We start from the raw sequence: 27952 nt of genomic DNA, 5'->3' as shown, positions 1-27952 counted from the left end.
CGTGTGAATCCTTTTTATCATAAGCAAAGTTTACTACAAATATATATTTTGTATTCTTCTTTTCACGCAAAATCCTCTTAAAAAAATTAAATATATTTGTACTCCAAAAAACAATGTCACAGTAAATATGCAATATGGCACAGTTCATGATTGTACTGGTTGAATGCTTTTGATTTTGGGCAATTACAACATATACAGTTATATGTTATAACAATGAAAAGAAAATGGATTTGTCATTATAGCTCTCCGTACAATAATAACACAACACTGTCAAGCTCACAGTATATAAACGCACTCACAGTTAAATAATCTACCAACGCACAGTAACACAAATAAAGGCATAACAGTAGGTAATATAGAATAAGACACATAGATATATGTAACACTAATCATCAACGACATCACAAGTTTGATGAATCCGAATGGTAAAATGTGATGCAGTTTGAACTAAAAAGAAAGTGAAGTATTTTAGTTAAACAACCAGAGGTTTTATAAAAATAAATACAGCATTAAGTAAGGATTACCTAAACGAATCAGAATGACTTGAAGGTGGTGGATCATCTGCAAAAAAGCATTAAATTATAAAACATATTTTCCCCACATAAATTATACAAGGCTACAGTGTTCACTACAGTGGCAATACAAAATTTTTGTAATAGCATTCACAAACTACGAACAACCTGCAACATTGTCGTAAATATGCTCCGGTGAAGCCTCTTCACACTTCACACTAAAATAAAAACATAAACATGTTATAAGGTGAAAATGTTGAATCATCATACAAAATACACAAGGGAAAGGAAGCACCATCAGATCACCATACCCGGATGCAGATGGAATGCTCCCATTTAAACTTGCACTGTGATTGGACGCATCTGTACTGGATGAGAGGGATGTTCTATAATAATCTCTTGCTGTCTTGTGAATTGATTCATTCAAATCATCCAACTTGCTTTCCTGAAGCATTAAAACTTTTTTAGAAACTATGTGTTGGCAGATGTATGTTATGAGAGCAAGTATGTAAAAGGTGTTTAGCAGTTGGAAAATCTAAGTCAGGAATAATTTACCTCCAATCTGCCCGGAACATTTTGATCGATAAAAGATCCACTCTCCGCCCCTGCAAGGAAAAATGTGTTGGTTGTAAAGTTTTGTTGTTGGACAAGTTATGACAAATTAGTGAAAAACATTTAATTTTTGGTTTCTTTTCTTTTTTGAGCACTCGAAAAACCATCACCACTTGTCTTATGATATTATAGATGGTAAAAATATAATTGTGTAAGCCGCAGACAGATGGCCACTGTTTCGACCTGAAAGGTCTCATCAGTGCAGCTGGTGTGGTAAAAATATACTTAATTTAACAGCGGCATGAAAACATAAGGGTTTAGGTTTGTGCAACACTGACTTGTTATTGTAACTTTCCGCTTGGTTGTCCTGGTAACTGGTGATATGTATTCATCTGAGGGGACAGACCAACTGCTCTTTGCATCGGACAGGACAGGTGTTGAGGTGGCGACGAGTTTAAACCTACGGCGCGTTGAAGATGAGCTCGATGAAGCGCTCGAAGGTTTCCTAATCGTCCTGAAACTTCGGACGAAATGGCCAGTTGTAGATTTAGGTTCAGTCACCGATGATTGACCTGCATGACCTTCAGGAGTTGAACCACCAGATGTACTGGAGTGGGAATTTAAACTTGGTTTTCTCAAAGGCTCCGCAGGTTTCCCCACACTGGGTTCAAGACTGCTTGAAGAAGAACTTGCGACAGTTGGTGTTTTGGGTGCTTTCCCTTTGTTAGGTTTGTATGGGTCAATTGAGCTGCTCGTGAAGCAAGCTTGTAGAGGTGTACGCGGAGGTTCAACAGGTTGGTCCATAGAAATGCTACGAGATGGGCTTGGGTTGGCCGAGGGTGAAAGCTTTGTGATGTCATCAAACAAGCCGAGCGATGAAATATTGCGACTTGGTTTCTGTGATCTGTAGAACTGATGAAGTTTTCCAATCACTGTCAGTAGGTAGTTGGCTCTGAACAAAGTATTTTTATGATCATAAAAAAAATAAGTTTTCTTTCAAACACATTCAAAAAAGCCTGTTTATTCCTACAAGCTTTACTGTGGTAATGTTTAGTTTTTGTGACGCATTTAAATTTTAACGACAAAGTATAGAAATCAAGTCTCAAGAAACTGCCACCAAAGCCATAATAAATGTTAAAAACCAAACACAATTTTTTTTTCTTTATTAAATAAACAGAATTATTTTTCCCACCTTTCCTGGACTTTTTGATAAAACTTTAGTTTCATTGCTGGGTTCATCACAGAAAAAGACAATTTACGATTCTGAAACAATTTAATGAATAAAATAATTTTGTAGAGAAATTTAACAGCTAAATTACTTATTGTAATACAGAATAAATAAATGTAACATGTGTGTATTTCACTCAGTAAATCTGGACTGTTTGAAAAGACAAATTCCAACCTTGCAGTTCATTTTCTTAAGATCTGCCCAATTAAGAAAATGTCTTTTCATCCTGGAATTATTATTTCTGAGGTCGAAAACCGAAATTCCTCTCGGCCCGACTCCAAGCCACGTGGAATTCTCATTCTTGCACGATTTCAACTGTGGACAAAACACTGTGTTTATTGTCAACAAACTTTAAGGTGGGACATCAAGTTTTAAAAGCTGAACAGAGCCTGGCTACATTAAATAGTTTATTTGAAAAGGCAAAATTATATATTCTTGACATCACATAAATTACCCATTAGGACATGACCCAGTTCAATACTGTTTTCAACATGGTCACATTAAACGAACTGCATTAAGCTGAACACATTTTACTATTGATCCAACACATTCCGCAACATCACAATATTTCCGTTGGTCAAATTACCCGGAAGGTTTTATGGAAATTCACTCCATATTCTTCAAAATTCGAGCATCGCCTCAGGAACAGAATTAGCGCCTCCTGGTGGCCTATGCCTGCAAGTTGGCGATGCAATTTTGTCACTTGTTGGCGCACATGAGCAGCTCCAAGTTGTGATGTCACATGTGCTGGAACAAACTCGGCCAAATTGAAATACTCATTTTTGTATACCTGAAAGAGAACATATCATGAGTGAAAAATAACATAATGTATACAAACAAACCAACCACATTCATATGCAAACTAAACAAACATAAGAAAAAATATATCTGATTCAAGAAAGCCAGTGTGACTTTGGTGTGCATTTATGTTCATCATTTTAACAAATACACAGATGATATGAATATTTGCTGGTAATAAACAAAACAAGCTTGAAACCAAACAACGATGGTTTGTGACTCAACAAATCTCAAGTGGTCTCGAAGTGGATAAGTTGCAACAAAAGGTGCAAAGTAAACACAGAGGGATCGGGAAGACAAACAGAGCAGGTACCCGGCATTAATCAAAACATTTAAACAATGGAAAGCTCCTTTTTTATGAATGGCCGGTCGTCTGAACAATAACAATGTCAACAGCTTATGCTATCCAACCCTGACGGATTGAGGGGATATTAACGATACATTGTAGGATTTGAACCTTTGTTACGGGGAACTCATGGCAACGAAATGTGTTTATTGATTTGTGGAAATTACGTGAAGAAATTTTGTTAGCATTTCGGATAAAACCAGTTGTTGGCCACACTGTCACGAATGGTTGAATATTGGCATCGTGGGTAAAGCAGTGAAGCAGTTCTTATTGAATGACAAATAACATGGTTGTAAGACTTTTCCATTAAAAAGTGGAATTTGCAACATAACATGATAAAACAATTTCAAAAGTTAATTTAATATCTCAACACATAAAGCAGGAGTACCCGATAGGAGGTGAGACAGAGTATGAGCGCGTTCAGGTGAGCTTGTGGTCAGTAGAATTACAACAGCAGGAAATCAACAGATTGTAATTTGCAGTGATTACGCAGCAATAAAAATTATTTCATATTTTGATTATAGGCAGTTTTCTGAGCTAATGAGAAATTCTGCTACATGACAAGATCGATCAATATTTTAACCAAATATTTTAATTCTGTAGAACCTGATTGTTGCTTTGATTGTATTTAATACATTAGTGCATGTTCATTATGTTGAAGTCAAATTGTGTTGAAAAAAACATGTAATTAAGTGGATACACTTCAAAAAACAGGTATATGAATACCTTTTCAATGTAATGCTTAGATTTAATTGATTCTCAGGAAATTAGTATAGAGGGCCAAGCAGATGCAGGAGACTTGCTTATAGTGTGTATCAGTGCTCTATACTGTTACCTTTGCTGATGTTTTCATTTTAAAATTTCATGGACTTATTTTTAGACAAGTTCAGAGCATTCTTAAGATGGGAAAGACAGAAAAAAACAAAAAGAAAGCTGACAAAAAGAAGGAATCTTCCGCTAAAAAGAAGGACACAGGAAAACCTGAAGATACGAATGACGTGAGGGACGTTCTCCAATTGTTCAGCAAACTTGAGGAAATGGTCGTTGACGGGGATCCAAGAGTGAGGGTAGCTCTCAGTCAAAAACCAGGTAAAATAAAACCTACCAGTTTACCATTAGAAATATGCTGGTTATGTTTATTGGTTGATATGCTTGCTTTCAGATATGCACAGAAAAATGATTTCATGTTGGTTATATTGAATGTTTAAACAGGAATTCAGAACTTGTTGAGAGACGACAGTAGCATTTACGGTTTAACTCCACGTGCTCAACTTCTTGCCGGGAACGAACACGAAACAATTCCTAAGGACGGAACAAACGCATCTCTGCTGTCGTATCGCAAACATCCAATGATGCAAACCACAGCACTTCAAACATCACCGAGACATGTCAGGGGGCCAATACAAGTAATCGCTTTCCTTTTAGTCTTTAACACATACTTGCATGTAGAAATTAATAAATATATTGTAAAAAGTGTGGGCAGACAATGAACCTGGGGACTTCCTCAAACAAAATAGCTGAAACTGGAAATAATATTTCTGTTCATAGATATTGTAAAACTTAACCTTTCTGACACTCATCTAACCTAATGTAAACAAGTGGAATACAGTTTCACGTTTGTTTTCAAACAACCAAAATGACCACTGAATTCCCCCAACTGCAGACCAACTTGGGACCAAGCAGAAGCCCCAGAAAAAATATAATAGTTCCCCCGATCGCAATCCCAGAACGTACTTCGTTGGATGAAACATTCCTTGAAGGTCAGATCGGAACCAGGATTCGGCGGCACCCAGATGGAACCCTCGTCAGCACCAACATTGAACCACAACCAGTTCCACAGCAACCAGTTATGAATTTAAACCAGATGCGGGCTCAAATACAACAACAGCAATTACAACAACAACAGCAATTACAACAACAACAGCAACTACAACAACAACAGCAGCTACAGCAACAATTACAACAACAACAGATGCAACAACAATGGGTCCAACAGCAACCCACTCAATCGTTAAGACAACAACCACAACCCAAGCAGGAGGCTCCAAAATATCATTTGTTCAGTTATGACACAGACGAAGGTTTGAGCTCAGTGAGGATTGAAATGCCAATGGATGCAAGGTAAGTTGATCATTATGACAACAAACAATGTCATTTTGAAACTTCTACTTTGGGTTAGTGGTTTTCTTTTGCAATACAGTACTCTGTATTATTACTTTTGCTGATATTTTATGGTAATTTTGAACACTCACAGTTGTTTTAAATTTTATTTATAAATATCGAGAATAGTCCACTTATATTTACATGACAAAACTTTACTATCGCAGATACTATTTTCACAAACTTCTATCGCAGAACGAAGAAAGGCCCCAGACAGCAGTTATGGCAACCAATTCCCGTTACTGTGAGAACCAGCCAAGATTTCCAACCATACCAACCAGCAGTGGAAGTAAGTTTGGAACCAAAAACTGAAGCAACAGACGAGGAATTTGGTTTGCAAACTTTAAAACCTCCATCCCTCAACTATCGCTCGGCTGTCAACAAGTCCAAGGGGACAGAATCATTTTCAAAAGTCATCGGACCTGAAGGAGGAACCATCAGATGTTTCGGTTGCAGGTAAAGTCCAGATTTGTCAAGCGTGAAAATAAATTATTACTTTTTCTGATTGTTTTAAGATATCAAAAACATTTTTTGTGAGGTCAAAAAATATACACAATCACATGCTTAGTGTGTAGTTATAAAATTACTGACATTTGCATATTTTCCAGTCTTGAAGTTCCTAAAAATGCACTTCAATCGAAGTCACTTTTCCGTCTGTCGGTGTTGGATGTCGCGCAAGTTCCAAACAAGATGGACAGAATTTACAACTTTTATACAAAAGAACCAGGGAAGATTCTGATGGCAATTTCCCCAGCTATAAGAATCGACCCAGCAGATATCAAACTTGACAAACCAGTGACCATCAAACTACCAACCTGTATTGCTGTCAGCGGACAAAAAATTGAAATCACAGAAGATGGGAGGACGACAAGACGCGAAAATACTGGTAATAAAAATTCTAAACAACATTGCTTTGACTAAAAATAATCTTTCGACTTTCTGCCATGATAAGGTTTTTTTACTTTAGGAAATATCTGTGTTATCCTTCGTAGCAAAGCAACATTTTAAATTTCTAAAAAAAATAATTTTAAATTCAACTTTAGATATTCAAACTGATGACATCACAATCATGGGAAGAAACCTCAACACAAACGAAACATGGAAGGATTTTGATACGGAGGTGTTTCGATCTGCGGACAGCGTTACGTTCAAACTGGAAAGTTTCGGAGATGTTTGCGCATTCCACTCAAGCAATGGAGAAGTAAGAAACTATTGATGTATGTTTTTAATTATGAAGAAAATGGGAAAGAGGGCAAAAATACTTACTAGCGTGCTGACTAAGTCTGTAAATGTCTGTGATGTAATAACATGATACACCAAAGTGAGATTGAGAATCAACCAAGTAATATGTTTAGAATGTGGAAGCTTTAAACAAGAGGATTTCCGTGTTTGTGTTCAAAAGCATGGATACAAGAAAACACCAGTTTATTAGCATTCTGGCTTGTGAGGATTTACCTCATGTCATACAGGTTCGTTATAATGTGTGGTTAAAATGTTGATATTTCAAAATTTGTGGCCATTTTGAGTGGTGTCAAATTATGTTAATCCAATTCCAGTGAAACCCACAGTCCAACAAAATTTAATCTCATTTGAAGACTAACTTTCCCAAAAAAACACATTTGTGCTGCAGAAAGCAATAGAGGGGATGCCGCATTGGTTGCGATACAGCGACAGTTGTTTTAACGTCATCATGCCTGAAGGAAGGAACCTTGTGATGTTTATTGAAGCAAGGGATCGATCTTTGTGCAGTGTGGACGCAAACAGGATTGTAAGTACAAGATCTTACTGATAATTGCCCAACAAAGACATTGCATTTGGAAATAGGTGTGATAATAAACAAGTTGTGCAAGTACTCTTGTTCATTATGACTCCAATTCCATTGATCCAACCAAGTTCGATAAAATCGTTGTTATATTCACCACCGTGATCTACCAGAGATAACAAAAGATCTATACTGACAGGAAGTTCCTTGGGAAAACCTCTGGCATCCAGAGTGCATTATTAGAAAGCACATTCGTATCACGATGTCGAAACAAGGCACTCCAGCTGAAGTTCAAATGGTCCTCGATGAAGGTCAAGTTCAAATGAACACAGCTTTTGTGTGGGAGGTGAGTGGAGTAAAACTTACGATGTCCAACCTTCAAGTGTATTCTCTCCCTTGAGTTGGTGTAGTTTAATCCATTGGAGCTTTTAAACAAATTCAGAGGGTTTTATGAAACTTAAGGGGTTGGGATCAGGGAAGCAGGTAAAATATCCATCTTTCCAGTAATAAACATAACAATGTTATCCCAGGAAAGTCTTTTCTCAATAAATTAAGCCAAATTGTAAAAACGCAGAATGTGAAGCATTGTTTTGAACAATAAAGTAAAACTGTCATCGCTTTTTGACACCATGATTCAGTTTGCCGCTAATGGCAATCATGACAAAGATTATTGTGAAACTTCTGTGTTTAGGGACGACACCAATCTATATTCCTGCCAGATATCATGACTTCGGGGCAAGATGGAATGGTTGAAACACCAGGTGAGGGTTTGGACATTATTGGGTGGCCCATTAGGCTTGTTCTTTGCTGATAGTTAAATGTGCAAAGAAATAGAAAATATGTTGAACGCACAAGGATCTATTGCACAAAAACAGCAGATACAAATAAGTTATGAGTGACATGTTGACCAATGTAATTTTGATTCCAGAAAACGGACACAACATCGGAGATACAGATTTATTCAAGAGAGTTTGGTTCAAACCAGATTCTCCACCACCAAAGTTTGTCACAAACAAAGGAATTCTCAACTATGCCACAATGTGAAGATCGGAATTATTTAACAGTCAGCAAAAATATTGGCAAAAAGTACACCTGATGCAGTATATGTTACTGAATAAATTACATTGTGCCAAAGCATTTTTGTGTCAAAATTTAATTAAGAGACGTCAATATGTTTTGTGTTTTTCTCCTTACTTAATTTTATGTGTTTAAATTTTTTGCTGTTTGTCAAATATATTTTTACGTTGCTCAACTTTATAAAGCTGCAAATTTTTTATCGCCTCCCAAGTTTTGCAATGTGACTTTGAAATATTATTGAAATATTAAATATTTATTATGTGGTGATGTTAAACATAAAAATTTTATGAGGTGAAATTTATCCACCATTAAGCTTCAACAGAGGGTTTTTGACAAAGAGTTTTTGATACAAGTGGTTGTTATAAACATGGTGTTTACATTCAGGTTAATCTGCAGAAATGAAATCCCCCCAAAACTCATGACATTATTTTTTGTATCAAACTTCTTTCTGGGTATTGGAATAATTCTTACTGGTTTGTAATCCTTGATCTCATGTTGTAAAGCAAGTGCTGCAGTCGACAGAGCGTCATCATACAAGCAAGTTATGCGTTCGTCCAGAAGGTCAGTTCGTAGTTGGAGGTACATAGCTTTCAACATGTTTGCGCTGCACAACAGAAAACACTTGAAAACTTCATAAAACTTTAACAAACACTTGTGTTCATGGGGGTGGAGTTGAGCACAACATATTATGTTGGCAATCTGTGGGTTGTTGGTCAGATGTTCAAATAAAGTAAGAGGCATTGAAGTGTGGAGGAAATTTAAATGAAAATAAAATATTATATGAAGTCTTAGCAGATCTGGATCCATTACCATTGCATTTACTTTATGTAAAACAAGGATATAATAACTGCTAGCTTTGAAACCAACATATCCAACTGTATGCTAATCTATTTTAACAAAGAAACATAAAATTTACTCGATATTGTTGGTGTTTGGTGGGAAGTAAAGAATCCGAAGATAAAATACTTGATTTCCATCAGAGTTCTTCAACTTGGCTTGAAGCTCAGCAAATGTTTGGAAAAAATTATATTCACTTTCTAAAAAAAAAATAAAAAATCATGTTGCAATGTTATTATCATTAGTATGTTGTAATGTTTTCGACTTGGTATCTGGCAAATCATATTAAACAAACATTTATAAACAAATTTAAATTTAAGTAGAATGACTCATATATAACTTTATTTAACATCGATCTGTATTTCACGAATTATTAAAGTGCAACCATGACAGGAAATGGAAAATTTAAATAACCAGTTTAGACAAGAAAAATATCAGAAATATCTGTAAAGCAAAACACAAGTTTGATATTATGAAGGAACACTGGAATAATCTCCAAACATACCTTCCCAGTAAGCAAGTGCAAAGTATTGTTGGTTGATGCTGTAAAGCCAACTGTCCAGAGCACATCTCAATATTTGTACCATCCCGACTTGACCACAAGTGATGGAAGCTTGCGAGCGATCAGGGAAGATCACGAGGAAACTCAGTTGGACGTTCGTAAAACTCGATGCCTTCACATCCACAAAACACAAATAATAACACTTAATTTCCTGACACATTTACAGCACTAGTTGTATTGTAATGGCAATTTACAAACTTGAAAAAATTCAATCGATCAAGAAGTAATTCTGTTAACTTACCCCAATTTCCAAATGCTTAACTCTTCCGCAATTGTTCAAAATACTCTTGTGGACTTTCATCTTGGCCGGCAATTTATCCGGCGGTGGTTTCAAAGAAGGTCTGTTGGTTTTGTCCTGGAATGGCTTCAAAGCACTTGGTCTGGTGGTGGGAACAGTTTGCTTTCCAGCTAAGGTTTCATACTTGCAGTTTTATACTTAATACTTGCAGAAAGTGTAAACCACATCATACCATTCCTTTCCATGCTTGAGGTAGAACTTGTGTGTTTGCGGGAATGGGACTGAACTTTTTCTTCTGAACTGCAATAAAAAGTTTGTGCTAATCTAATGATGCAACACATTTAAAGTTAAGTATGTTAACATTTATAGCGTACAAAAAAAACATATACAAATAATTTCAGCACAACATAAAGTTTGTACGACACAAAACTACCTTGAGACTTTTTCATGAAAATCTTGAATTCTTTCAGGCAAACTTTCATTTAAGTCGGAATGTTCATCAAACGAATCCAACTGCAAGAGAAAACATCTTGTGTTTACACGATCACAAGCCCCTGACTGATTACCCGTGTTCTACCAAGGACTTACAGGACACGTCTTCGTTTGTTGTAAAGTTACATTTCAAATAATGTTAAATATCAAATTATTCCCATCATTTGATATGGTTTATTAAGAAGATTGGCCTTTGGCTTTTATTGTGTAAAGATACAATGAGAGATTAACCCAGAAACAGATCGTGTTACAAAGGCGAATGAAAAAGGCAAAAGATTTGTTATTTAATGCCGATTCAACTATTGAGTCATGCTGTGATTGTTAAAATAATTTACAATGAACAAATGAGTTAATTTGTTTACAAACAAGAACCTTAATGACCATATACCAAAATTTAATCACATGTAAACATAAACCCAAACTATACTATGGATAAGTGCAGTTACCACAAAAATCCAGAAGTACCATTTATGTGCAAATTTTACATATAATAATAATTTTAAACAATGTGTCAACATATATACCTCACATACATTTCCAACTATGGACTCGCAAAGTTCGACCACAGTATTAACGTCATTTGTGGAGTTCGCGCTTTTATGTTCATGACTTCTCGTAACGACTTCTTGCAAGTCGACCACATTCGTTTCATCACACATTGAAGTAACCAACTGCTGAAGTTCATTGGACCAGACGATCATTTCTGTTTGCTTTAAACCATAATCAGCGCACCACAAGATTGTGAGACCAAAACTGTAGACTTGAAATGTTTTCTGTGAAACAAAAATATTTTTGTTTCATACAGAATAATGTTTTTGTTGTTTGTAGTTTTCATTTTTGATATCGAATATACAAAATATTTTTACCTCAAAACTAAAATTTATTTGAGAAAAAGAATCTAAAACAAAAAAAGTTTGACCAAAACATTGTGGCTATTTCTACTGGTAGAAAAAAATCAGACAAATAAAGAAATTACAATGACACAGATTCATTTAAAAAAGTAATTACTGTAATTAACCAAACAAAAGAATTTCCACCTATTCAAAGAAACGAATAATTATAACAATGTATCTTACTGTCTTCCATTGCTTGTTCTCTCTGATATGGGTCAGGAGAGTGTTTGAAACTTCACTTTCATTTCTACTTTCTGAAGGAAAATGAATTCTACCATTTGGGAGAAGAATTATGCGTTCTGGGGAAATGAAACAGCCTGGTTGCGACAAATCTGCAAAGAAATAATCATTTTTATGAAAAATGCTTTAATAAAGCAAAACTGGTGGTCACAGGATTGAGCAGTTATGAATCTTCATATATATAAAGGCAACTGGTGGGTTAATCATCATATTGGCCATGTTTGCATGCTGACATTCTGCATTTCTATGACATTTTAGCTTTGTGCTGCTCAAGTTAATGGTTAAAAAATTTTAAACAAAGTTTATGTTTAACTCACTGCAGTCGTTGACAAACGTCAGGTCGTCCAACTCTGCAGAAATCACTCTCAGAAGCGCCCACAGTTCATATTCTTTCAAAGCCGAACCTCTTACTTCCAAAATTTCATGTAAATTTGCCCCAAAACAGTCAAGCATATCTGAACTTGCCTTACATTTGTTTCTAACAATCTATAGAAACTAACAAGATTTCTTTTCGTTATTTCGTTGTTTTTCCATCAATCATACGTTTTACTGAAAAAACTATTAAACTACAACCAACTATTTACAAATATGCCAAAAGGCCGACCAACAAAGTAGTTTATTTTTTCACAACACACAATTGATTTAGTTTAACAAACACCTCCATACAAACTATATTTGTTTCCACAATCTGAAGCAGCATCAACTGAAGACAATTTCGAGTCAACGAAGATCGGCGTCCATCAACCATGCGCAGCCGCTACTCAAGCATGACGATAATTAGTCAAGCGAAAAACAAACATAGAAATGTTATTTCTGCAAGAAACAGAGATTGAGTGCCAAAGATAAAAACATGCAGAAGCCACAACTTATCATACTGTTAAGCATTTTCATTACTAAAAAGTTAATGGAATCAATGAATCAGAGGAATTACAACGATAAAAGAAAATTGAAAATAAAAAAATGGTAATGAAGCATGTCTAGGCAAGGTGTTGCGCTAACAAGACAATTATCAATCGGCACATGTAATTGCACAAATAATCAAGCTTTGCATCAGAAAGTTTAACACATTTCACAGCTGAACAACAATTGGCAACAAGTGTTGCGGTACTGAATGTTTCCAAAACCACATCATCTACGTTATCCTCTGTAAGTAGCGGATATATTTTCAGTTTCATGAACTTTCACTTCATACAATGCCACGCTCTCATGTTTCAAATAAGGGAGGAGTTGATTCCAAATGAACACAGCTATATTTTCAACAGTTGAAGGTGAACTCATGAAGTAAGTGACATCCTTTTCCAAAAACTTGTGATCCATCACATTCATGATACATTTCTACAAAAAATGACTGGATTTTTGACAAGGGCTTAAAATAAATGGGATGGTTGTTTAAATTATTGGTTAAGAATGCTGGCTATGTTTCTTTGATTATAATCATACTGATGATAGTTTAGTTAAATTGTGTAAAGAGTAAAATAAAGTCTCACAGTCATGTACATCTTTAACGTTGCAGCGTTTATAACCATCATAGTTTTCGGATCCCGTTTCCCACAAACAGTGACTTTAACTCTAGAAATAAAAACGCATAAAATATTTACTTATTTACCAGTCACTATCCTGTATGCTCATGGAAATTCCACATAAACATTACATTATTTTTATTGCAAACAAGGACAGCAAAAGGTTTCCATCTAAAATAATGCAATAAAGTAATGCGGAATACTATTCATGTTGGTTTTGTAATACATACACATAATTGTGCCCATGTCCATTATGGTGGTTACATTTGTCATAAATTCTTTTGTTTTCCTCATCAGACAAACTGCTTGCATGGAGTCTATGAGCAGCAGAGAAACTCATTTTCCTGTGAAAGTGAAATCAACAAAATGTTATCACAAAAGCAGCTGGTAGATTGACTAAAAAAAGGTTATTCAGCTTGGAGCAGATTCATATATTTGTAGCAGATGAATTATTTATAAATCTGACATTATAATTTTCTTCACCTTTTAAGATACACAATGCTGTCTGCATCATTCATATTGCACAGAGAGGTTTAAAATGCACACGCTTTTGAAACAAAAACTATTAGTCTGATACAACGGAATAAAAGGAAAACATAATATTTTATTAATTGTGTAAGCTGCAGACAGATGGCCACTCCACTGTTTCGACCTAAAAGGTCTCATCAGCTTACACAATTCATATTATTGGCTCCACTTTGCCTATCATAATACTTATTGGTTGAACTTGTATTTGACACAGTTAAACTTTTTTTTATCACGCATGCACATGTGATAACTGCAGTAAATCATGGTTTGAAACCGGCTTATGACAAACATGCTGATACAACATTGCTATGTTCTGTATAATTATTTCAAAGCAACATTGCATTCAGAAGATATACCGGTAGTTTTACGAAACCGCTATAAAAAGCTAAAACAAACATTCGCCGAAACTCGGTGCCTTCTGTCCCTCGTTGCGTTGTTTACAACTAAAGTTACCGGAGCGTATAATTCCTAACAGCAATAAAAATATTTTGTTTTTGCTACACTTTATAAGCAAGTGCATAAACCATTCATGCCCCAAAGTTCCATATTGCAACAAATCTACAATGCAAACACGTTCCTGTCATTTTTGCACTATTTTTTTCGGCAAATCTACATTCTGTATTTGGGCTTGCAACGACCTTATAATTACCTTAAAACAGACGATAAACGCTAAAGGAAAGGTCACTAATGAGCTGTACGCCTAACCTAGACAAGCACCACCTACTATGTCCATCGTTGCATGTTAATGGCGTTGTGATTTTAGCGAAAATGCCGAATATCCCAGATGATAAACCACAATACCATGCTAATCTGTTTTGGGTTTAACATTTTGTCGAATATTTTACTGACATCTGGAAAAAGGCCGCTGTTCCCGTCACAGTCATGCGCTCGCCAGATGTTATTGATCCGTACTGGGATAATATGACTACTCACTTCCTTTATAATTGCGGCAATACCTCGATTGTGTTAATGCACCAACGACCTCAACAGTGTACAATTAAATTTACCCCTCAATAACGCGTTTCGCTACATATTAGGACAAAGTTTGTAGTTCGTTTATTAAATTCCCAAACCACAGGTAATTCACATACAAATACATATTGCAAACACGCCAAGCTACACAACCTGTGAGTTTATCATAATCAGTGTTGTCTCACTGCAATAAAAATTATGGTGTTTAAACCGAGTTAACCTTTGTATGAAGAGTAAACGAGGTCACTCGAGTACACTTTCACTTCATACAAAGATGCTTGCTCGTGTAAAAAGCAAGGCTCGAGTTGTTTCCAAATGTAAACAACCATATTTTCGAGAGTTGGAGGTGAAGTTTTAAAATGCTCAACATCCTTGTTCAAGAAACGGTGATCCATGTGATTGAAAAACGATTTCTTAAAAGAGGGTAGAGATTATAAGTCGAAAAGTGACAACCACTGAAATATTTTGATATAAGTTATTAGAGGTATCTTGCAACGAAAACATGGCTGCGAGGTTTTTTCTTGGTGGTTATTGATTGAGATACTTTTCGTGATAAAGTGACAATTAATATTTACATACTAATCTTGCAATCGATTTTCAAATCTTCAGTTATTGTAATATTAGATTGTTTCACGGTATTGTGCTATTTTACCTCCATGAATTCGTCCAGATTTCTGCTGCAGAGCAGGAGCTGCGTGATTGGATCCCGCCTTCCACATACGGTCACGTGGACACTAACCAACACGTCACATATATAGTTATAACTTAATAGAAATCTTATTGAAGTTATTGTATGTTAAAACCAATGGTGGGATTCATCAGTCGGTTTTGTAATTTAATACGCGTTCCGGTTGTTCAACAACGGTATGTGTAAGCATATGTTTCACTTCAAGCATTGTAGTTCCGTGGTTAATATGACATGATGCTGCTAGTGAGAGCGGATGCTTAAATATTTGAATCCAACTAACGCTTGAAACCGTTCTTTAATAAAAAGTTAGACGGCTCGCATAAAGGTCAGTACTGTAAGTGCGTTAGGGTCGTTTTTTATAAAGTGAATAGTTTTTCGAACTTGTAATTATGTCCGTGTCCATTCTCGCTGTTACATCTGCCGAAAACCTTCACATTTTCCTCGGGGGTCAAAAGGTCGCTGTGCAGTCGGTGACCGGCGCTGATTTTTTTCACCCTTTCACACAAACAAACTTCAGACTATAAGCAAAGTGGAGCTGACCGTATGGTCGGCAAATTCCTCTACTACAGTTGTACCAAGCTCCACTGAGGATGACCGAACAGGTCGAAACTGTGGTCATCTGTATGCAGCTTACAGAAACTTTAGACTATTTTGCGCAAACTTTCGGAAACAACAATACCCACCTTGTGATGTAAACAATGCCCTTATCATCCATAATTTTGCACCAATTCTTCCCCAACAAATAATAGGCTTTTTTATTTTTTTCCACCAAACAAACTAACCTTCGTCGAAAAATTTTGCGCTTCGACAAAACAAAAATGTATAAATACTTTGCAGATCAAAATATCAGCAGCTGACATAACACCATTATCATAAATTGACAACATCCGTTATGTTTTCATTTGTAGGCAAAAAAATGCATGACTGTCCTGTGTACCGGATACGTTGAGTTTTCATGTCGTCCAGCAGAGTACAAAATATTGAAACTCTCTAAAAGGTTACCCACCCCTGGATTACATCACCTCCTGTTTCTAAATTGTGTTTCAACTGACGTGGTGGTGATTTAACAGATTTTACCGGTGTAAGATTTTTTTCATTTTATGACAAAATTAGTCATGATCATTTTGTCGTAAGCTGTATACAAAAAAATTACGTCCAACAATGGAAAATTAAATTTGAAATGAAATAATTGCTGGACCAGCACCAATTGGCCATAAATATTTATTCAGTTTTGCGCTTAACATATTCCGTTGTCACAGCAACCACAGTGGTAATTCCCCGGCGTGGCTACTTGTTGTTAGTAGAAGATAGGGAGACAGGGGGAAGAGATAATGTGAATGTGGGGTTATCGTTTACGTTTTAATGTCTGGTTATTAATTTAAATGCATGGAAATGACTCATCAAGCACAACTTGTCCGTCTGCTACATGGAAATGTCAAAACTCTAAATCTTAACGGGAAACGATTGGAAAATGTTCCCCGGCCAGTTTGTCAAATGCGGACCCTGGTTTTGCTGGAAATGAAAAACAACAAGCTTTCAAATTTTCCAGATTTCTTGTCAACTTTAACAAATGTACGAAAACTTTACCATAATAGGATATGTGAAACTTTTGTTTGTCAGATTTTATTAAAATATCTTGACAAATATATTTTATTTGTATCACATCATTTTGGGGATAAATAAATGTTTTTGTTGCACTTATTGCTTAGTTTTCAACGCACTAATTTGTAAAAAAAGGCAAATTAAAATGTTCTTGTTGTTGTGGTATTTACTAGGTAAAGTGTTTTTTGCTTATTCATTTCGATGTAACATGTTTAATTGTTGTGTTTAGCTGGAGTTTCTCAACTTGGGTAACAACCAGCTTGATGATGTTCCAGGTGTCATCCAGTTCATGGCAAAACTTCAAAAACTTCACTTGTTCAGAAACAAGATCGCAAGATTAAACCCAACAGTTTGGGGTAAGTTTAAATGACTCCAGACAAATAGTTCAGTGACGGTAATTCTTGTTAAACTAAAACGTGGGATGATCCACCCTAACTAGAAGTTTTTTTAGGTAAACTCCACAACCTAACTCTTCTCAATCTCAATAACAACCAACTTACAACTCTACCTACTGAAATTTCTCAGTGAGTCACATACAGAGTTTATGTCAGCATTGATCACATGTTGATTTTTCACATAATAATGTTCTAATTTTTTTTTTAGTCTAAACTTCTTCAGATCTAAACTTTTTAATCTTAAAATTCTTCAGATTTTAACTTTGTTCAATGAAAGCAGCAGTTTTATGTAGCCTGAAACATTGGTCACTTGATAAGATGGTTCTCATGCCATTGTTATGTCACAAATTAATCTTACAGGCTTCGCTCACTGCAAGTTCTCAGTCTGGATAGAAACAACCTGCAGTATTTCCCTTCCGAGATTTGTTCCCTTGCAACTCTTGTCGAACTTCACGCTTCTCACAACAAACTCCAATCACTGCCACTGGAAATCGGTGCCATGTCATCGCTCACAAAACTGCTGCTTGCACAAAATAAAATAAAGGAACTGCCAGAGGTACAACATGTTGCATTTTGTTTCCAACATCAAAACCTCTACATCCATAATATAGTTTGATGCTTTAACTAAACAACATACAAGGCTGTTATGCCATCGAGTTTGGATGACTTTATTGGGTTGGTTTATTCTGACTTGCTTTCACAATTTGTCTCATACAGGGATTGGGTCACTTACGGAAACTGCACATACTTGATGTCGCTGGCAACGAACTAAGGATATTTCCCACAGAGGTACCTAAATATACTGGGGAAACTTTTCTAAAACACATCTGAAATTGTAACATCTGAATCACCAACCAACATTATCAACTTTTCAGTTTTACAGGGTTTTTACCTGTTTAAAGTTTTTTTATGAAACCTCAGTTTTTGAAACCACAACATTATATTATGCTCATTTTTAGTCTGTCCTGTACACTGTGACTTTTGATAAACTTGTTTAGAACAAAGTGTCCATTTTTATATATTTCCTGTCTGTTTTGTTTCAGATGCATAACATTCCATTACGTGAGTTATTCTGTGAAGCAAATCCTTTATTGGAACAAATCCCAGTCCATTCTGTCCAAGAGGAAGAAATTTTGTCTTTAAAGGTATTTGCATTGCTCAGTGAACCAACATGTTGATGTGAATTTGTACAACTTGTGTAGGAGTTGTCAGCCAGGCTGGTTATGAAAGAAGTCAAGTTAAAGTAAGTGTTTCTGGATTGATTTATTTGGTAGCAATTCAAATATATCCACTTATCATGTGGCAAAACGTTTTCTTTTTTTGTATAAAGATTTTTTCGCACTAAATCCAACCCGAGCTTCAAAAAGAAGTCAAAACGTTTCTGAAACTGTTATAAGGAATGTGTCATTATTTTTGCACATTTACATTACCAAGGTCCAAAATAAGTGTGGCTATTTTTGTGCACGAAACTTTTCAGGGGCTCTGTGATCCGGCAGATGATCCGTTATTTTCCTGGGATTCGTGAGATGTTATCACAAGCAAGTAGATGTGCTGTTTGTTCTGAAGCTTTCCTCAACACTTGGCTCGAATGCGTAAAGTTTGTGAAAGCTGGAAAGGTAAACAAAAAATTTCAATGGTAAAGGGTTTTTGTTTCAAATTTTGTCAGGCCGGTGTACCAAATATCCGTAACTTCTGTGAGAAGATGACTCGTCATATTTCAACTTCATACATACAGATACGTTTGTTCCAATCTATGATGTATAAAATCTCACAACAGCGCAAGTCTACAGAGTGCATGGCATTTTGTTGAAAAATTATCTTGATAATATGCGATCCTGTGGTAGAGTGCGATTGACTCGATTACCTCGAAGTTCATTTACGTTGTAGTCTTCTGCGCAAACTCCGCATATTGATGTGATTGATAAAATAAACTTGTTTTTAGGATTTGAAGATAGGAAAATGCAACAATGCAGTCATCCCTGTTCGTGCATTGCTCTGTTCTTATAAGTGTTTTAACTCAGAAGGCCACGGTTACTTCGGAGTTGCGTTCCCATGATCTGAACACACGTCAGCGTTACTACCAAACATCCTATCAATATACACTGTTATATGTTACTGATTAGTTTCTACCTGCACTGGTGAACATTATATGCGTTTTTGATACCTTTGTTGATATACACATTGCAACATTAATGACACCGACTGTGGACTTTCCGTCTCTACACAATTCCACTTCTAGTTACTGCTGTTCCTCGCCTCGTTGAGTTTCTGAAAACCCGCAACACTTTTGCACAAATAAACAATTAACCGAGACACGTGGAAGATGAGTGACGTCACACACGCGTAATGTGATATTTCATTTTATCGGTGTAACAATTTGTCTGCTTGTGACGCACATAATTTCTTGTCCAAAGCGACTGGGTTTGTTTTCCACCAGCTGATAAACTACTGTTGATATTTCAAATATTAAAACTGCTCCCTCTCCCGTTATATTCCGAATCCACACTTTCCTTTACATCGGCTTCATATGGTCACGTGATATTGCACAAACACAAAACACACAAGATGACGTCATGCATATGCAAGAACAAACGATAAATTAGTGACGCAACATATATAAATTTGGATGATTTAAAAGTTTAAGCAAATTGATCATTTGTCACATCACATCCCGTCACAGTTCAATTATTTCATTTTTTGGGAACGTAATGGCGTTAGGAAAAGGTGACGTTGGTGGGATGTACGTCATTATGGTAGGATGTACGTCATCATACACCTCCAGTATTAAACTCTTTTCAAAAACAAGTAACTCCAACAGCAAGTTAGGAACCATTGTAGAAGAAATAACCAACATAAGTTTTAAAGTAAGCAACAATATATAACGTGCGGTAAATTCATCAAATAATTCGCACCAAACACACCGAGCTTGTTGAACCAACATTTCAATTTAACAAGTTTGGTTAATTCATGTTGGTTCCGCAAAGTCATTTCGGGGACAAAAAATTTCATCAACAACTTTCACTCAACGTTATTTAAATTCTTTTTAAATAACAACTCCGTATTTCTATAGCGTTCTCAACCACCTAATAGTGTAACTTGGACCACGTGATAAATTTTGCGATATCCACTTGACTTGCGAAATAATTCAATCGCTTGGGAGCGGAAGAGATCGGGAAAAATCATATTCCGACATAATATTTTCCATCGGTTTTAATACGAGACACTGGTGGTTCTGACAAACTCCCATCGCGGAAACTTTAAATATGGAATCTGTACTCGTGACCTTCCCCAGTCAGGAGCACCACGACTCTGTTGTTCACCCACACCAACTTTGCTATATTCAGTTTCGAATGCGAAACCCCTCCATTAGTGTGATGTTGTTGTTGAGTCTTGAGGGGACTCACCGTCTTCACGCATTTCACCTGGGATTGCAGCATTCCGAACAAACTGGTGGCGGTGATCCAGAAGCTGAGTTGGTTGTCGGTTGCGCTGTAAACACTTAAGTATTTTCCATCAGGGGAGAAACACAGGGCGGTTATGCGGGACTGTCCCCGGGGAACCACCTGGTGTTTGCATGTGCGTGTGTCGTACAACACAATGGCTCCGTTGCCAGCAGCAACCGCGACACGCCGCGATTTCCCGTCGTAAGAGACCGTGTGGAACTTGGAGAGGGAGGGGACCGCTTCCAGGAGACCGTAGGAGGCGCGGAGGACGGAAACGTCGATGCAGAACAGGACGATGTCCACGACCTCCACCAACACATTGTTAACATCCGTCATCATCTTGTCCGCCAATAAATCGATGATACGAAGAATTTCCGGCTTTGCTCTCACCAACACAGAAGTTGCGAGCAAGGCTTGGTGCTGAGGGTTCGCAGCTGCAGCGTTGTGGCGCGCCACCTCGCGGGCAATAGTGGTAATAAAGGTCAAAGGTCGGGCGGTTGCTATGAGACAGAGTGAGTGGTGAGCAGTCCGGCAAGTGTCCGCTTCCGAACTTAATGGAAGTCCGCTCTGTATCCCAGCTATATGTTGGGTGTAGGTCTCACACAACTCCAAGAGACCAAGGAGGACGGCGGTGACCTCCATATAAGGCTCCCATACGGTGAATCCCCTTCCGAGGAGGTCAATCGCTGCCCTCCTTATGGGAACGTGGGCCGGTAGTTTATGTGAAGGTGGTTGTAGGAGGAGATACACGAGGGCTTTGCATGTGTGGCGAGCCAGGGAGTAATCGGTTATCCCGAATCCACGAGGAACATCAGGGGGACTTCTCTGTGTTCGTCTTGGTTCAAGTTCTTGACCGAATTCGGCCCCAATGACGCCCAGGATAACAATAGCGGTCGCATGGCGTCGTCGAACCTGGATAACAATGAAGGTTATCATGTGCTTCCAATTTTATGCTGTTTCCGGATTCCAACCCATCTCACAGGAAGAAATTAATTATTTTTTTGGGAAGTTTACCTAAAATTTTTAGAGCAAATTAAAGCCCCCTTGTATAAATTGCGTTGGAAGTTGATCCACTCGAAATCTCTCACAGTCAATCGTCATCTCACCTCGTACGATAGTTTTGTGTTTGACAACACAGCCAGGGGAGCAGCAGCTAGTTCATCACTCGCTATGCTTGAGCGATCACCCACGTCATCTGCAGCGATGTGTGACGCAGGAGAATCAATGCCATGACTTTCGGCAGTCATGATTGGGTGATTTGCATAGTCTGGCACATGATGGGACCAAGATTCAACCACACGACGGCGCCCTTCGGGGCCCATCTGTCGAAGTTCTGCAAGCATAAGAGCCTGTGCCGCCTCTCGAAGTTCCAAGCATCTGTCAGGGAATAAAAGAAGTCAAACATCATTGGGAAATTCCTACCTTAACAAATAATTTATACCAATCAAACAAATTGAAATTTTACAAATCTTAAACCAATCAATGTGTTATAATAATGTATTAAAATCCCAAAACAGCGATCTGTAGACAGCTCAGATCGATTTATTGAGAGAAAAATATATTTCGCCTAAAACGGCATCATCAGTTTCTCCATTTACCAAAACTGCCTTATTCAAATCAATGTGTTATTCATTATATTTTGTGGTTGCTGACTTTCCTAATTCTTTACATTGATAACTACTGCTGTTCATGAGTACATCTAACAAGGGTAGATTTTGAACACAGAAACCAGTTATTTCAACACATGGTATATCTCACCTGTCCTGCCATCTCCTGGCAAGCAACTCAAGTTTTGGAGGTTTGTATTTTTGTCCTTCCATTTTCTCAGGGAGCAAGACACAGTGCAACGTTGCCAGCAGTGACCAACCTTGCTTTATCTTGGTGGAAATATAAATGTAACTTCGCCAATTTGAAATTAACATTTGACTTCACAAAAATATAAAATTGCTACAAATATGTAATGTTTTAAATGTTTAAAGGATGTGTTTGACGAAATAATTTAAGGAGATTTGGTTAGAGCCAATAGCACAACATTGCCACTATGGAATCACTTTGAGGGAATTCTAAAACCTGTAAGATGTAAAAATTTAAACAAATGAACTATGGGGAAAAAATGCCAACAGAACTTTGCATATTGTGTGCCATGCTTCGAAGCGAAATGTTTGGCCATAAATCAAATATTCTAATTGACAATTGTGTCTTGGTAAAAACAAAAGCATGGTTAAATGCATGCATGCATTATACTCCCAGCCATGCAAACTGTTTAAACTTTTGACTTGGGTCGCTTAAATCACATTCGATAAGTTGGCACTTCCGAAAAACTCAAACAATGTCTTGTAAAAACATTTGCACAGTCAAGACATTTGAGGAATATATTTAAAACACATAGATAGATTGAACTACCTTCTGAAATGATATTTATTGCAGAAATTAAAACAAAAAGCATGAAACAAAAAAAGCTGCTACAATCATTTTATACCTGTGATTGGTCTACTATGTCAGCATGCTCATACTGATAAGCGTCCTCTGAGGTGGAATCAGTGTTTTCGTTGTGAACATGCTTTACTTTTTTAGGGTTTCTGAAGCTTGCATCAGGTAGTTCCATCACAGTGTTAGCGATCGATATCGTAGACATGAGAAGTTGGGTTGTCAAGCACGATGACAGTTGCCAATGACTAGAGTGGACGATGATATCCGCTTCCTGTTTTGTTGCAAAACAAATAGATATGCATAAAACTTTGGACATGCCAATTTAGTGGGCAGAAAAATGTATCTTCACACATCTGACATCACAAACTTTTACCAATTGATGTATTAAGCCAACGTTTGACATATATTGCAACAACAAAAGTTCTACCATGTGGTTTTAAAAGCTTCTATTTCTACAGTTTTATTGCCAAAAACTGGCATCTGAGTTATGAAATTAAGTTTGACTCAGAAAAGAAACCATTTGTACAATTTTCGTGTTCATCTTTATGTTTTCTTATTTATCATGTGTTGTTTTGAAATAATTAGACCAAGGGTGACGCTTGGCACCGAAAACCTGAAGGTTATTCCAGTGTCTCCCTGCCCATACTCTCACATTCCCCATCTCTTTTAATAAAATAATTTTAGGCAAAATAAACCAATGAATGATTTACTTTTAAAGGAGACATAGATTTCCTTCATGTACCAAATTTTGCAGAGATAAGTTACCTGTTTTTGGAAAGCTCTTGGGAATTGTAAAGCCATGTGACCATCCTGAGACAAGAGGCCAAAGCAGATTAACGACCTTGGGCTCTGTAACCCTAACGTTTCCCGGCATAAACGGTCAAGGTTGGGATCTAGTCCCCAACCATGCACACAAGACACAATCAGTTGGGCGATATCCTTGGCGGAGTCAACTTTCAGGAGTGCTGCACCTTTTTTACTCTTTTTGTTGGAAGTCACGTGCAGCTCCTGTTGACTGTGTGTGTCACTGTCGTCATCCAGAAACTGGTTCTTCACCTGTTGGAGCAAATTGTCCAAAACCCTTCGACCCGTACTTGTTGGGACAGTGCTTGATGTTGCACGCTTTGAAGTTGTGGATTTTTTGGTTCTCATGGAGTGTTCCATCAACAATCGTGCTATAAGAGCTTCGGTGTTGATAAACACAACATGAGAATCAGAGTCATGGACGGGGCTAGCTTTAAGTGGTGACACGATCATGGCCTGGTAAGCCTGATTGCTTCCCTAAAAAAAACAATATGCAACATTTGGTATCTTTTGTTTGACAAAAATAAGCTTTGAAGTAACACAACAGTTAACTTACCGCTCAAAACAAATCCTACAAATACTGAATATTTTTCTATGTGCTTACCTTGTCGTGACTTTCACCATCGTTTGACCTCTCTTCATTCAACCCTTCGATAAGTGATTTTAAACCCTGTTGTGCAACCATCTTAAATGCAGTCAAGCTCCTGGCCTTCAAAGCATGTGACAAGTTAACAGTGTTGCACATAGCATTGCTGTACCTTGCCATCTCCATCTCATCACAAGCTGCAAGGATATCCATAGCTGTCGCCCCATTTTCGAAACGGTCTAAATGTCCAGTTTCCATTTGCCACACAAACACAGTTGAATCCGAGCACGAAATAATGAGAAAATCATCTTCTGGGCGCCACCTTATTGCGACAATTGGTGATGGATGTCTGGAAGCTAACAGAATACATTTTCGGTCTCGTAAACTGAGCAGAGCCACAGAGTTGTCACTAGCAACGGAGCAAATAGCTTGTTTCACTCTCGAATTGCAGCCCTCCGGCGGAATAATTAACTGAGTGATATCACCCCCATGAACATGAAAGGAATACATCACAGTGCCGATGTTAATGTCCCAAACCACAACAGAAAAATCTGCCCCTCCAGATACCATGTATTCGGGGTTGTAGCGTTCGGGGGCATCTTGGTACGGGTAAAGCAGACATGTGACACGATCCCGGTGTCCACGCAAAGTCCTATGAGGCAGAAAACCTTTGCGATTAGTTGAAGAGTCTTGAAGCAAGTGAACTTTACAGGCTTGCGCAGCAGGAACAATAACAATTGAACCGTCTTCACGACCACAACATAAATAACAATATTGCACGATAAATAAAGTTGCACTAATGTTCATGGGTTCTGCATTATTGTGGTTGAGTTGGTCAAGTATTCCAGCTGGTTTCTTGTCCAATCTGCCCCATAAATCTTTTAAACTTGCTTCGTTTACTTGGTCAGTTGAAAAGCTTTCAGGATTAATCCCAGCCATTGCTACTTTTCCATTGCAGTTACCAATAGCAAGATAAAGTTTGTTGTTGCTTGTGGATTGGTGCATGGTAACAGCAGGGGGAAGCAAAAAATGTTCAGTTTTTAACAAGGTGATTGTGTGTAACACTTCTGCATTAAACACATTGCTGTCTTTAAGTCTTGATCGATAAACTTCCTGACTGGCAGCACTAAATGGAAGTTTATAGATAGAAATGTCACCACTTCGTGTCCAAACGGCGATATTTTCCCCTGTTAAAAAGTCACCGTCAACCCAAGGCTTACCAGGTTTGGCAAAAATGTTGCACAAAGCAGAATAATCTCCAATGTCGCAAACTTGCCACTGGCTTGTGCAGATCAACAACAACAATCTACTGTTACTGTCGTGGACTTTGATTGAAAGTGCGTTGAAATGACTCAACTGTTTTGACTCCTCCTCGAACAGGACTTGTTGGGAGCAGGACTTGTGGATCCTCCACACTTTAAGCATGCCGGCAATAGTTAACCCAATGACATTGCACGGTTCCGCTGATCGTACACAGGGAATGACGCATGCACATGAAAGCCAATCGGGGAAAATCCTTGAGGCCAAGGACAAGAGAACAGTTAACGTGGATGCACTAAGGATTAAAACTTCAGCAAATTGTCCGTAACACATAAGACATTGTTGTGGTTCGTTGTTCAGCACAAAATTATACCCAAGTATGGAAGTTGGGCTGCCCGGGAGCTTACTTTGTTCCAAACACCGTCCATCAACGAGCTCCCACAGGCATAGCTCACCATTTTCGGAAGCGCTCACGATGTGCTGCTTCTTCCATGAACCACTAGAACCATTGGGAACAGCTGTGATGCTTACGATAGAACTGGTGTGGCCGAAAAACATGGCTTTAGGGACAATTGCATTTGGTCCATTCCGCCAAATGCAAAGTTGTCCATCCCGACAACCAGTTACTATGTGTCTGTGGTCAGGTGTGACGTGGATTGCGCTGATTCTGTGGGTGGGAGATTTGTTTCCCCACAACACAAGTGGGACAACCAGGCTGTTCGACATTTCAGGTCCACATCACCGTCCTAACACAGTAGCAACTATTCAAACAAACAAACAAATATATCAATCGTTTAGTTTAAACATATGCAAGTAAGCCAGTTTTGTCATAATCTCCCAAGCTTTACAATAATATGAAACACTTTCTGCATGTTATCGGTCTAGTATAAACATACGCGCACATTTATTTATTTTTTTCAGTAACTGCAAACCGTTTAATACAAATAATTAAAACAAATTGTGAATGAATAATTAATCATTCTACCGAATGGAAACAATAATTATGATGGGAGGCTTTATGAATGCAAAACAACAATCAACATTCAGTCATGTAAATTAAAATTTCTATTTTTGCATTCTCGTGCTCAATTAAACAACATTTACGTCGCAGCTAAGGGTACAACAACTTACGTGACGTTTCAGTTTTGTTTAATCAAAGTATTTAAAATACAAAGTGTGTAAATGTAAAATAATGTCGATCATCAACAAAACACTTTTAGAAATGTCCTGAAAACTGTTACTTTTGTGACAAAACTTTTTATATAAGAATGGGGATGGGCAAATTTTACTGTTACCAATCATCAATTATAGAAGTGTGTAAGGTTTCTACCTCACCAGCAAACCGTTGTATCCGAATAAACAGTTTATTATCAGGCTGTGGGAATAAATCCCAAGCCGGCGAATAGCTTGTAGAGTCTCAGTAATAATAGCAGTGTAACAGTAATACGATAGAACAAGTAGAATCAAATAGAATGAATTTACCGCCACACACTGGGCTTTAAAGCTCTCCATACTGAGAGCTGATTGGTCAATAATGTCACGTGATATCTTGAGGCGCTTGAAGTAATATAATACAAGAACATACGTGTGATGGCTAAATCATTTGGGTCACATTATGGGATTATGCAGTACATGTGCAAAGCTGCGCGCAAAACATTACGCAATACAAGCACTGGTTTCTGTGACGTATGTTACAAATGCCTAAAATAATATTTGTAACAGGGTTGTCCAACCTGTGGACCGAGATGTTTTTGACAATTCCCGAAACAACGTTATTTATTGCTGGGAACTTGCATTTAGTGACAACACAGCATATAAGATGGGAAAACAAGAGGGCAGTAAAATATTCAGTGGCAGTTGCAGTGTGACGATTTGTGAAGAAAACACGAACACGCATTGCCTGTCAAGTGGCTAACGAAATTATTTGAAACCCTATGTGGTCCTTTGTTTAAAAAAGGGTGGGCACCCCTGGCCTACAATGCGTGTGTTGTGTTTACTGTGAGAACCAAATAACACAGAAGCAAGTT

At 37.4% G+C, this 27952-nt stretch overlaps 6 protein-coding genes across 10 annotated transcripts; 2 read left to right on the top strand and 4 right to left on the bottom strand.

Moving 5' to 3' along the window:
- Window positions 1-123: 123 nt before the first annotated feature.
- Window positions 124-12169, bottom strand: LOC145906299 (FERM and PDZ domain-containing protein 2-like). 2 transcript variants are annotated; one of them, XM_082993717.1, is made up of 18 exons: window positions 12015-12169; window positions 11641-11789; window positions 11089-11337; window positions 10506-10585; window positions 10305-10372; window positions 10076-10242; window positions 9778-9946; window positions 9352-9472; window positions 8907-9039; window positions 2879-3082; window positions 2467-2607; window positions 2257-2327; window positions 1403-2016; window positions 1068-1117; window positions 824-957; window positions 681-730; window positions 525-561; window positions 124-447 (listed from the first exon to the last, which is right to left on the bottom strand). In XM_082993717.1, exons 1-18 carry the CDS (start codon window positions 12148-12150, stop codon window positions 402-404), a joined length of 2619 nt encoding a protein of 872 aa, XP_082849843.1. In that variant the 5' UTR covers window positions 12151-12169; the 3' UTR covers window positions 124-401. The 2 variants fall into 2 exon arrangements, with proteins under 2 accessions (XP_082849843.1, XP_082849850.1); XM_082993724.1 differs by having other exon boundaries at window positions 11098-11337.
- Window positions 3710-8655, top strand: LOC145906811 (uncharacterized). 2 transcript variants are annotated; one of them, XM_082994271.1, is made up of 12 exons: window positions 3710-3860; window positions 4317-4525; window positions 4649-4842; window positions 5100-5557; window positions 5792-6052; window positions 6205-6482; window positions 6640-6797; window positions 6952-7065; window positions 7227-7364; window positions 7558-7704; window positions 8050-8119; window positions 8287-8655. In XM_082994271.1, exons 1-12 carry the CDS (start codon window positions 3847-3849, stop codon window positions 8400-8402), a joined length of 2157 nt encoding a protein of 718 aa, XP_082850397.1. In that variant the 5' UTR covers window positions 3710-3846; the 3' UTR covers window positions 8403-8655. The 2 variants fall into 2 exon arrangements, with proteins under 2 accessions (XP_082850397.1, XP_082850404.1); XM_082994278.1 differs by lacking the exon at window positions 3710-3860 and adding an exon at window positions 4023-4150.
- A 156-nt stretch (window positions 12170-12325) lies between the features above and the next one.
- LOC145906215 (6-pyruvoyl tetrahydrobiopterin synthase-like) lies at window positions 12326-13810 on the bottom strand. The gene is made up of 4 exons (XM_082993643.1): window positions 13701-13810; window positions 13448-13561; window positions 13185-13266; window positions 12326-13032 (listed from the first exon to the last, which is right to left on the bottom strand). The coding sequence occupies exons 1-4, from the start codon at window positions 13733-13735 to the stop codon at window positions 12835-12837; spliced, it is 429 nt and encodes a 142-aa protein (XP_082849769.1). The 5' UTR covers window positions 13736-13810; the 3' UTR covers window positions 12326-12834.
- Window positions 13811-14932: 1122 nt separating this feature from the next.
- Window positions 14933-16120, bottom strand: LOC145891215 (6-pyruvoyl tetrahydrobiopterin synthase-like). The gene is made up of 4 exons (XM_082981914.1): window positions 16089-16120; window positions 15787-15900; window positions 15370-15451; window positions 14933-15130 (listed from the first exon to the last, which is right to left on the bottom strand). Exons 1-4 carry the CDS (start codon window positions 16118-16120, stop codon window positions 14933-14935), a joined length of 426 nt encoding a protein of 141 aa, XP_082838040.1.
- A 594-nt stretch (window positions 16121-16714) lies between these two features.
- On the top strand, window positions 16715-19792 carry LOC145906153 (uncharacterized). Of its 2 annotated transcripts, none has more exons than XM_082993566.1 (9): window positions 16715-16977; window positions 17237-17363; window positions 17459-17531; window positions 17763-17958; window positions 18120-18191; window positions 18446-18547; window positions 18605-18645; window positions 18880-19018; window positions 19345-19792. In XM_082993566.1, exons 1-9 carry the CDS (start codon window positions 16792-16794, stop codon window positions 19456-19458), a joined length of 1050 nt encoding a protein of 349 aa, XP_082849692.1. In that variant the 5' UTR covers window positions 16715-16791; the 3' UTR covers window positions 19459-19792. The 2 variants fall into 2 exon arrangements, with proteins under 2 accessions (XP_082849692.1, XP_082849700.1); XM_082993574.1 differs by having other exon boundaries at window positions 16928-16977; window positions 17283-17363.
- A 93-nt stretch (window positions 19793-19885) lies between these two features.
- Window positions 19886-26682, bottom strand: LOC145893859 (WD repeat-containing protein 7-like). Of its 2 annotated transcripts, none has more exons than XM_082982230.1 (6): window positions 24684-26682; window positions 24041-24556; window positions 23325-23546; window positions 22604-22722; window positions 21952-22222; window positions 19886-21757 (listed from the first exon to the last, which is right to left on the bottom strand). In XM_082982230.1, exons 1-6 carry the CDS (start codon window positions 26649-26651, stop codon window positions 20660-20662), a joined length of 4194 nt encoding a protein of 1397 aa, XP_082838356.1. In that variant the 5' UTR covers window positions 26652-26682; the 3' UTR covers window positions 19886-20659. The 2 variants fall into 2 exon arrangements, with proteins under 2 accessions (XP_082838356.1, XP_082838363.1); XM_082982237.1 differs by having other exon boundaries at window positions 23412-23546.
- Window positions 26683-27952: the final 1270 nt, after the last annotated feature.

Source organism: Ascidia mentula, chromosome 1 (assembly GCF_947561715.1).
Source record: "Ascidia mentula chromosome 1, kaAscMent1.1, whole genome shotgun sequence".
Taxonomy (NCBI): Eukaryota; Metazoa; Chordata; class Ascidiacea; order Phlebobranchia; family Ascidiidae; genus Ascidia; species Ascidia mentula.
The sequence above is the reverse complement of the archived record's forward strand: the minus strand, read 5'-3'. Positions and strand labels throughout refer to the sequence as shown.